The sequence below is a fragment of the Podarcis pityusensis genome (assembly GCF_964106645.2).
Source record: "Podarcis pityusensis genome assembly, chromosome: 5".
NCBI classification, from domain to species: domain Eukaryota; kingdom Metazoa; phylum Chordata; class Lepidosauria; order Squamata; family Lacertidae; genus Podarcis; species Podarcis pityusensis.
In genome coordinates this window covers 99,029,072-99,039,007 of record NC_138032.1, presented here as the reverse complement: position 1 = coordinate 99,039,007, position 9,936 = coordinate 99,029,072, and the positions used below count along the sequence as shown (strand labels likewise).

General features: G+C 46.3%; 1 protein-coding gene across 1 annotated transcript; it reads right to left on the bottom strand.

Annotated features, from left to right (window-relative positions):
• Positions 1-4,143: 4,143 nt before the first annotated feature.
• On the bottom strand, positions 4,144-9,084 carry CDKN1B (cyclin dependent kinase inhibitor 1B). Its single transcript, XM_081005758.1, has 3 exons — positions 8,277-9,084; positions 7,141-7,274; positions 4,144-5,452 (listed from the first exon to the last, which is right to left on the bottom strand). Exons 1-2 carry the CDS (start codon positions 8,776-8,778, stop codon positions 7,153-7,155), a joined length of 624 nt encoding a protein of 207 aa, XP_080861884.1. The 5' UTR covers positions 8,779-9,084; the 3' UTR covers positions 4,144-5,452; positions 7,141-7,152.
• Positions 9,085-9,936: the final 852 nt, after the last annotated feature.

Here is a 9,936-nt window from a genome sequence, read left to right as displayed (position 1 = left end):
GGCACTGAGCAGCCTCTTAACTGAAGGTAGATGCAATACAGTGGTACCGTTCCGGAGCCCCGTTCGCATCCTGAAGTGAACACAACCAGCGTCTGCACGTGCGTGATTCGCCACTTCCGCGCATGCGCATGGCATCATTTTGAGCGTATGCGCAAGTGGCAAAACCCGGAAGTAATGCCTTCCGTTACTTCCGGGTCGCTGCGGAGCATAACCTGAAAATGCTCAACCCAAAGCTACTTCAACCCGAGGTATGACTGTATAAGCAGAACTGGTGGATATGCATTTATTTATTTTTCTTAAATTTATATACCACTTGAGGTAGAAAACCTCAAAGTGGGGGCCCATCTGAGCAGGAGCCAGTGCCAGAGGAGACAGACACACCCACAGCTTGTCACTCAATGTTACGCATATTTATCCAAAATATGTCCTACTGAATTTAGTGGGGTTTACTCAAATGCCCATATAGGTGTGATTGTAGATGCCAGTACAGTGGTACCTCGGGTTAAGTACTTAATTCGTTCCGGAGGTCCGTTCTTAACCTGAAACTGTTCTTAACCTGAAGCACCACTTTAGGTAATGGGGCCTCCCGCTGCCACTGCGCCACCACCGCACAATTTCTCTTCTCATCCTGAAGCAAAGTTCTTAACCCGAGGTACTATTTCTGGGTTAGCAGAGTCTGTAACCTGAAGCGTATGTAACCTGAAGTGTATGTACCACTGTAGTCACATATTCCCCCACACATTCAGGAAGCAATTGCTGATATTTACAGCTCCACAAGCTTTCCCCTCAAACCCATCTTTGAAAAGTATTCTTTCTTGATAAAATAGAAAGGACAAAGAGAGTAGACTAGAACTTTGTGGAAATGGTTTTACTATTTATATGTTCACATTAGTCATTTGAGAGGACTCCAGACATAACAAGGGATGGTTGGTCTGCTGGAATGGTTTACTTCATCACATTTGTAAAGGTAAAGGACCCCTGACAGTTAAGTCCAGTCGCGAACGACTCTGGGATTGCGGCGCTCACCTCACTTTACTGGCCGAGGAAGCCGGCGTTTGTCCAAAGACAGTTTTTCTGGGTCATGTGTATGGGTCATCTATATGAAGCCACTGGGAGAGATCATCAGGGTTTGGGCTGGGTGTTCATCAGTTTGCGGATGATACCAAACTCTACCTCTCTTTTAAGTCAGAACCAGTGCGGGCGATGAATGTCCTGTGTGAGTGTCTGGAGGCAGTTGGAGGATGGATGGCTGCCAACAGATTGAAGGTGAATCCTGACAAGACAGAAGTACTGTTTTGGGGAAACATGGGGCAGGCAGGTGGGGCCACTCCCTGGTCCTGAATGGTGTAACTGTGCTGCTGAAGGACCAGGTTCACAGCCTGGGAGTCATTTTGGACTCACAGCTGTCCATGGAGGCACAGGTCAATTCTGTGTCCAGGGCAGCTGTCTCCCAGCTCCATCTGGCACGGAGGCTGAGACCCTACCCGCCCACAGACTGTCTTGCCAGAGTGGTGCATGCTCTAGTTATCTCCCACTTGGACTATTGCAATGCGCTCTATGTGGGGCTACCTCTGAAGGTGTCCCAGATGTTGGGATGCTGCCGGGGAGATGGGGGCATTAGGCAGGCCCCCAGCTGGCTCCAGCCACTGGCCGGCAGCCGGGCGATCTCCGGTTCTCAAACAGCATCAAACAGCAACACAAGCTTCAGATACCTTTAGAGACTTGGCACGCTCTATCAGCAGAGTGAATAAATCTTCTCACAATGGAAGTGGTGGACAGAGACATGTGTAAGCATTATTTACAGGCGTTTATTCAGCATAGTTCAGGAACAAAGGAAAAACATGTCTGCTTCCCTTTGTGTCCAGCAAACAGGAAGAAAACAAAAGCATTTCACTAGCACTCCCCCCCCCCGCACGCTTTTAATTGCACTAAATTCTGAGCTCAAGGAAACTGCCAGAGTGCCATGAGAAATAAATTACAAATGAATTTGTATAACCAAGGTAACCTTTAGAGAAGGCTGCTTGCTACACCTCTAGTTTATTCTAGTCCTATACCCTTCTTAACTGGACTCATTTGGAGGATGGATGGTTTTGTCTCATCTCTTTGTATTGGCTGCTATTAGATTATCCAGTCACTTCTGATGCAGAGATGTAGCCATTATCTGCCCTGAGAAGTGGCATCCCCAGAATAGTGATTCATAGGGGTCTGGCAGGTAGTCTTTATGCTTTTGCAAATGTTCAAAAATTAAACTTTCTAAGCTGTAAGAATGAAGTGTGCTTCAATTTTTTGTTCAATAAAGGACCCTTGACTTTTCGAATTTGGGGGATTGCTGCTTTAACCATGATGTGGGATACAGAAATTTACCCAGTGAAGCATTTATTGGCAGAGGCAGTGCAAGACATTTTGGTGCCTGAAGTAAAACAATCTAAATGGTGAAACTTCCTTGCACCCTGCCATATGAAGCGATGAACTAGCTAGTTTTTTCTGCACATACTCAATTAAAGTAAATACAGCAATCATTTCAATTAAGTTTGTATGGGATAACTTTCCAGTGAATGGGTCAGATGCGGGTTGTGTACACATTACTGGCTTAACACAGCTAGGTCATTCTTTTTCTCAATTTGGATCAAAGCTCACTGAGGGGAAGACACAGCAAAATGTAATATCCCATTAGAAACAGCTGGATAGATGTGGATTGTAGACAACATCCTGTGTACACAGCTTCCCAAACCAGTGGTGGGAACCAGTGTGTACCCAGCCTCAGTTAGATCTGGATTGCTTTTAATCCTAATCCTAGCATCTTGTTCAGACCTTAACTGAATTTGGGAGCAAACCCAGGCAAGAAGGAAAGGTGTCTGGACTCCCAGTTCCCAGTAGCAGCAAGGCACCATGGTAGACACATAGCAAGAGGGTCAGCAGGCCCTGTTCCCATCCCTCTCTGTGCAGGTCCCTGCTAGGATGGATTATGGCATAAATTGCCATGGCCAATGGTATGTGCCATAAGCATGGAACACATTGAAATAGGCAAATTATTGGAGTCTTAAGGCTCCACAGGTCAGGCATGGGTCCCACACCAGCACACAGCAAGGAAGCATTTCCCTCCCACCAGAAATACGGCTTTGGCAATGGGAGCTAGTCTTACCTGCTACAACTAGTCACCAACCGACCCGGGAGTATTTATGATATTGCTTGGGAAATAATTGAAAAGGCCTTTAGGTTAAGAATCGGGATATAGTGTGTTAGGAGCCAAGACTGATACTCCTGCTTCCTGTTTCCATGGGAGGTAATTTGTGGGAATGTTCACCTCCTACCGTTTACAGCAGCATAGAATACTAGCACTAAGCAAAGGAGAGGGGGTCAGGGATTACGTGTGAGGCTGGGTTTCCCCGCGTATCAGTTTATTTGGACAGCAAATTCTAGAGTGGGTACTATTTTTGAGCCTCCCATTTTTGCACATGGGTTGGGTTTTTGTTTTTTTTAATTTCACTTCCAGACTACAAACCATATTATTTAGTAGGGAGCTAGGCTACCGACCTATGAACAAGTCCAACTGAGTTCAGTAAGACTTACTTCTGAGTAGGCAGCATTAGGTTTGTGCTGTAAATCCCTTTCAACTTACCACACACTTAGGACGGCGTGTACAGTGGTACCTCGGGTTACAGACACTTCAGCTTACAGACTCCGCTAACCCAGAAATAGTACCTCGGGTTAAGAACTTTGCTTCAGGATGAGAACAGAAATCGCATCTGGCAGCAGGAGGCCCCATTAGCTAAAGTGGTGATTCAGGTTAAGAACAGTTTCAGGTTAAGAAGAGACCTCCAGAACGAACTAAGTTCTTAACCCGAGATACCACTGTGATGGTCATAGTACTGTCTACTTGCTATCTTTTAAACCTTGCAGAAGTTTGTGTATTTATTGGACTTGGCTTGCAGGGCTTAAGGAGGGGTTAGCTCTTCCCTCCACTAACTGTTTCCCCAGTGTAAATCCCCCTTAGCTGCTCTTTGCCTTGTTAGAGAGAGGGACTCTGGCTGGATACACCTTTACACATTGAAGAAGAGGAAAAATAGACCCAATGTATATATTTGGGAAGTGGCAGAATTTCCTTTTTTTTCCAGGATTTATAAAACACACAACAAAAGTTAGTTAACATATATATATATATATTTATATATGGCAGTTTTCTTTATTGATTGCTTGATGTAAAACAATATCAATTGACAACTGTTTTCACACATTACAAAAAAATATTAAACTTGGCTCAGTCTGCAATCATTTAAGCACAGCCATATTAATTAACAAAACAAATCCCCCCCAATAAAAACTAAAAAAACACACCCTATCAAATAGAGCATTTACAAATGCACAAGACACAGGCCGCTTTGGCTTTATGGGAAAATATCTTCTAGATTAAAAAAAAAAATCTTTAACATAAATAAGTTAGTATAATTTCTCAGTGTCTTTACAAAGTTATGTACACAGGTACAATTCAAAACTTTATTTTTTAAACATACAGGCAATGTAAAAAATACTGTTTAAAGATGTAGTTTTCCTTTCATTTACCCAGCCATGAACATCAGGGACGTGAGTGAGATGAAGAAAGGTTGAAGTTCAGGGTTTTACTAATTTTCCTTCCATTCTATTCAGATGATTTATTTATAAATTACTTTTGAAATCATTTATAGTAATATATTATAGGTGGCAAAAATAAAAAGAAATAGAATTGAACACTTAAAGGGTCCTGGAGCAGGAGCAGGACCCTTTATGCTGCTACATAATGGAAACACAGTTCCTCCATAAAGTCTAGGGCACAATTCCATGGAACATTCTTCTGCACTTGCTGTGAGCTTGATGTCTTCCACAACTGCCATTCATTTTAGTGGGATTTAGCATAGGCAAACTTCCCACTGAAACATGCTCTGAATAAGTAGAAATTTCACCAGCAAATTCTATCAATCTGCTGTAGCCAGTGTTAACATTGATTTTTAGATTCCATTAATAGGGACAGTACATCTTTAAGAAATAAACACATATGCTGCTTCTCTTCATACAAATCTCTGCTTTCTGGATCTTGGAAGCAGATTTTTGAACCCATCACCTTTTACCACCCCACCCTTTCCCAGAACAACCTAACCCCAAAAGGGGGGGGGGCGCAAGGAGAGGTTTATGTGCTACATAATGTAGGAACTATATACACAGGTAGTAGAGTGAAGCAAATGAGGAAAAACTTAATTGCAGAATGCTACATCCAATGCTTTAAGAGGCAGCTCTTTTAAGAGTGCCCGACTTTAGTGTTATTAAATTATGGGTTTGTTTTGTTTCAGTGCGTGTACAAGTTCTCCACTGAGAAGAATCAGTGATATGTTTTCTTTCTTTTTTCATATATAAACTCTGCATCTTCCTTGCTTCATGAACTTGATGCCTTCAAAGATCAAGGAAATGAATGTTCTTAATTCTGAAATTAAAGAAGAGAGCAGGCATTAAGTCGGTGAAGACTACAATAGCTCATTTCATTATTAAGGGTACAAAAAGTCACAAATGGCTATCAAAACACACAGTTGGTCAACACTGTTGCTAGAGGTGGATCAAGGTTCTACTTTGCATGTGGGGCAGAAATCTGTGTACTTGTTAAGAAATCACTACTTGTTAAGTATAACTTGTCTCACCCAACCAACCAATTTTGTATGTGTTTTTAATAGCCTATCCAATAGAACCATATTTGTTTGTCAGGTTAAACTCTGTTCTGTCAGATTCTGATAGAAGCCTCCAGATTCTTTTAAGCAACACCCATCACATGCCTGATTTCATCCTAGCTCAGACTACAGCTAGTCACAGACAGAAACACACAGACACACCAGTGATGTTCATCAAGATGGGTCCCTACCTTCAAGAAACCTGCAATCTATATTTTGACAGAGGTGATGACAGCAGACAAGAAATAAGGGAGGGGAGACATGCACTGGCTCTGTCTGCCCCAGCCCTGCTACCAACTCCACTCAAGGGAACAGTATTTTTCAAATCAAAAGTTGGCACGGCTACCTGTAGGTACATCTAAATTGTTGTGAGGCACTGCTAATTTTGGCTGTTTTCTGGGGATGGGGAAGCACTGAAAACAAAATAATTGCAAACTCCCAATTTCTTTAATGCACTTTTTCTTTCAAATAACCAAATCAACGGAAACAATTGAATTTACACACTTGCCCCTGCTCACCCAAACAGAATGGATTTCTTCAAAAGTATCTGGTTCCAAAGCTTAACCTTTCTACTCATTTGTAGGTCATGTTTGTCAACTTTCTTTACAATACTACTGCTCTAAAAACTCTACTCAGGGGCTGCATTTCCTATACTCTTGTCTCTTTAATTAAGAATTTTTATTCCTCAGGTAGCTTTGTGTCACTACTATTAAGACAAAGTCCTAAACTCATTTCACTATCAAGTTCTATTGAACTCAGTAGGGCTTACTTCTGAGTAAAGAGTGTTGGGCTGCAAGCTTTTTAAGGATGGTAGACAAAAGTTCACCACATCCAAAAGCCAAATTAGACTACATATTTGAGCTGAAGAAATACTTTATTTTAAAAGAAGACAAAACCAGTATTTGCAGAGAACGGCCTTGCTTGAACATGTCCATTAATATTAAACCAGAACAACATTGTTCATTACACTTAAGTGTAGAATAAGAATCAGTGGGGGGAAATTGAAATCTCTTTAGTACACACATTAATTAATGTGGCTATCAGCTCAACAGTAAATACAAATGAAGCATGTGCAAATTTACTCAGAAGTAAGTCCTACGGAGTTTAATGAAGCTCTGCTTCCCAGTAAGCACGGATAGGATTACAAACCCTAATTGGAAATATGTTCTCCAGGTTTTGGTTACTTTCTAATTAAACTGTAACTCCCACTGAAATCAATGAGTAAAAGTGGTATGGATCAGGCTGTAGGTGTGTTTTTAAGATTACAAAAAAAGACACACTAGAGTCCTGTTCTGATATTATCCCCTCAGCTTGACAAAATTGCACTGACCAATTTGCAAAGGTTTACCAATAAGCTCAATCCACGGTACTGAGGTGCTCTCATTATGCATCCTTCATTTTCTGCCATCTGTAGAGATTTCACTAAATGCTATCAGGAAAGGAAACCTACCCAATAAACAATTTACGTTTGATGCCGTCTTGGGCTGGATTTCTTGGGTGTTTGTTCCACTGAGCAGGCACTGGAAGAGTCTTCTGAAATAGCCTCTTCTGTCATGTTGGCTCTTTTGTTTCGAGGAGAGGAATCTAGGAGGGTGGAGGGGGGAAGAAGCTTAATGTTAAAAATATTTTTGCTGCCGGATCTTGTACTAAATATGAAGGAGGCAGTCGAATGAAGGGGGCGGGAGAAAACACATCCCATAGGCCACTCCTTGAGTCATCTGCCATTTGCAGGAAAGATGGGGCAACAAAGTTGCATGTCTTGATTATATGGTCTCTTTCACTATCTGCTGCATCAGAAAGAATACCACGTTTTGTAGAGTTGGGTTGGTGGCAGGGGGAGCCCAGGCCATTTGATTAGGGAATCTGATGCCCAGCGAACCTTTCACCTCCCTATGAGGGTAGACAACCATTTCAAGTCACTTATTTTAGAGTAGTCCCACTGGCTTCAGTTGAACTGCTCCAGAAAAAAATAGACGTGGCATTTGAAGCTCACTAGTAACCTTAATATCCCCAAGATTAAAACACGCCAGCCCCAAATATGTGGAAGTCACTATCATCGATTTCAGTGGAACCACCTAGCCTGCCTGACAGCTTGGGTTGTGGTTTTTAGGTCAACTTATGCTTTGGAGTTGCCCTGCTGCTTTATAGGAGACTTTCCCTACACAACTATCCTGAGGACTGCAACCTTTAAAAAGCACAGCTAACACAAGTGCCTCAAATAACTGGTAATGCAAAGTGCAAGAACAAGTAAGTAGGGTGCACTTCCTAATAAAATCCATTTGGAAGCAAAGAGATGTCCTTTCCCTCAGCTAACTGCTTGGCTTGGCTTTAAAAAGAAGAAAACAAATCAACGGAGTCCCAGGAGTTAGCTTAATGAAGCCTCCATACTTCGAAGTACCGGTAGTTTAACTGCCAGGCGCTGGGAGCAAACAGAAAGATTTCCCAGCGGCACCTGGCTGGCGGCTGCTGCTAGATGGACCTTGGGTCGGATCCTGCAACGCAGGTCACGGGCAGCTCTCTCCTCCTCAATGCAACCCCGAGCTGGCCTGTTTGCGTGCAGGAGAGAGGAGCAAGTGGGTACTTTACCGTCCGCAGCAGGTCGCTTCCTTGGCCCGGGGCTCTGGCGCCCTAGATCGGTGGCAGCGCCCGCCGCTCCCGCCTCTTGCTCCGGCCGCCGCGCGGCGGCGTCCTCCTCCTCCTCCTCCTCCTCGGAGATTCCCTGAGCGCGCCGGAGCGCCGTCGCGGGGCCGCGGCCATCCAAGCCCCCCCGGCGCGGCGGGCTGCCGGCCTTGGCTCGGCCTCGGCTCAGCCGGGGGGGTCTGCTGTAGAAGTCGGGCAGGGCGTCCTTGGCCACGGCTTGCCACTCGTACCTGCCTTGCAGGGGCTGGCAGCGCTGGAAGTCGAAGTTCCACTTGCTCCGGCCGGCCTCCTCCAGCGCGCGGCCGTGCTTCTCCAGCTCGCGGGCCAGCTGCTCGTGGTCCACCGGGCCGAAGAGGCTCCGGCAAGCCGACGGCTTCGGGTAGTCCGCCTGCCGGGCTTCCATCCTCTCCAGCGTCGGGCTCCCATTCGAGAGGCGGACGTTGGACATCGCCCGGAGCTGTCCCCGCCGCGCGCCCGCCCGCCCGCCCGCGAGCGAGAGAGATCCGGCGGCCGATCGGTCGATCCCGACGAGCCCCGCGCCCTGGCTCTTGCGCGAAGGGGGAGAGCGCAGCGGGCGGGTTTAAAACCGGAGCCCGACCGAGATGAAGACTTCAAAACAAAAACACGTCGAAGAGCCCCCCCCCGCCCGCCCCCGCGCAGCAGCAGCAGCAGCAGCAGCAGCCCAGCAGCCCTTGCATAAGCCAGAGGCGGGGAAAGGCGGAGAGGAGGGGCGCGGGGGGGGGCAAGCGGAATGTCTTATTGCGGACCAAGTGCACCAGCGGGGGGGGGGGAAGCAGATCGCGGAGGCGGCGGGGGGGCGAGCGGAGCAGCAGCAGCGCCCGGACAAATAGCTGGGCTTCTTCCCCCGCGAAGGCGACGCCTGCCCCGGGGATCCTGCGCTTTGGCCCAAAGCCTCGTCCCGATGTCAAGGCTTCGCTCTGTGCGGGTGTTTAGGGAGGGGGGAGACGAGCCTTTTTTTCAGCCAGTGGCCCAATATGGCGATTGAAGGGAGGCGGACGGAGGAGAAGCTGATTGACAGGGCCCGTCTATTTAAACGGAGGCGCCGCGCCATTGGCTCGAGGCTCGGGCGCCGCCCCGTCGCCGCGCTGGGCTCCGGCGGAGCGAGCGCCGCTTTGTGAAGGGGGCCGGGACGGAGGCGCCTGGGTCGCGCCGGGCCCTCGGGGGACTCCCGGCCGGGAGGGGCCTCTCCTCCTTCGGGGGAAGGTTTTCTTCTGTTCGGTTGGTTCATGAAATTTATACACCGCTTGATTGTAAAAGCGCACGCAAGCAAACAAATCCCTCAAAGCGAGAAAACAATAAAATCGAGAGAATTCACAGCTATACTTGAAAACATACAAACGCCAGAATGCTGGAACAGCCTGAGATTTGGAAACAACAAATTAAAATACGTCTTTTGCAGCTGTTCGCCCTCCGTGTCTTGGGGGAGCTGCTGCTTGGTGGTTTTCCGACTGCAGCTTTTCCTCCCCCCTAACAACTTAGAGCTGAATGGAATGGAAGGAACTTAAAATGGGGGGAAGGTGGAGACCTCCCTCTCCCCTCCCTCTTTTTATCATTGAGTCCATACAGCTGAAAGGAGATTATTTTA

Bases quoted from the DNA above. Each gene is read 5' to 3' on its own strand.
- CDKN1B (XM_081005758.1), bottom strand. From the start codon at position 8,778: ATGTCCAACGTCCGCCTCTCGAATGGGAGCCCGACGCTGGAGAGGATG. The intron at 7,275-8,276 runs GTAAAGTACCCA...CCACCCTCCTAG, and splicing joins GAAGCGACCTGCTGCGGACG to ATTCCTCTCCTCGAAACAAA.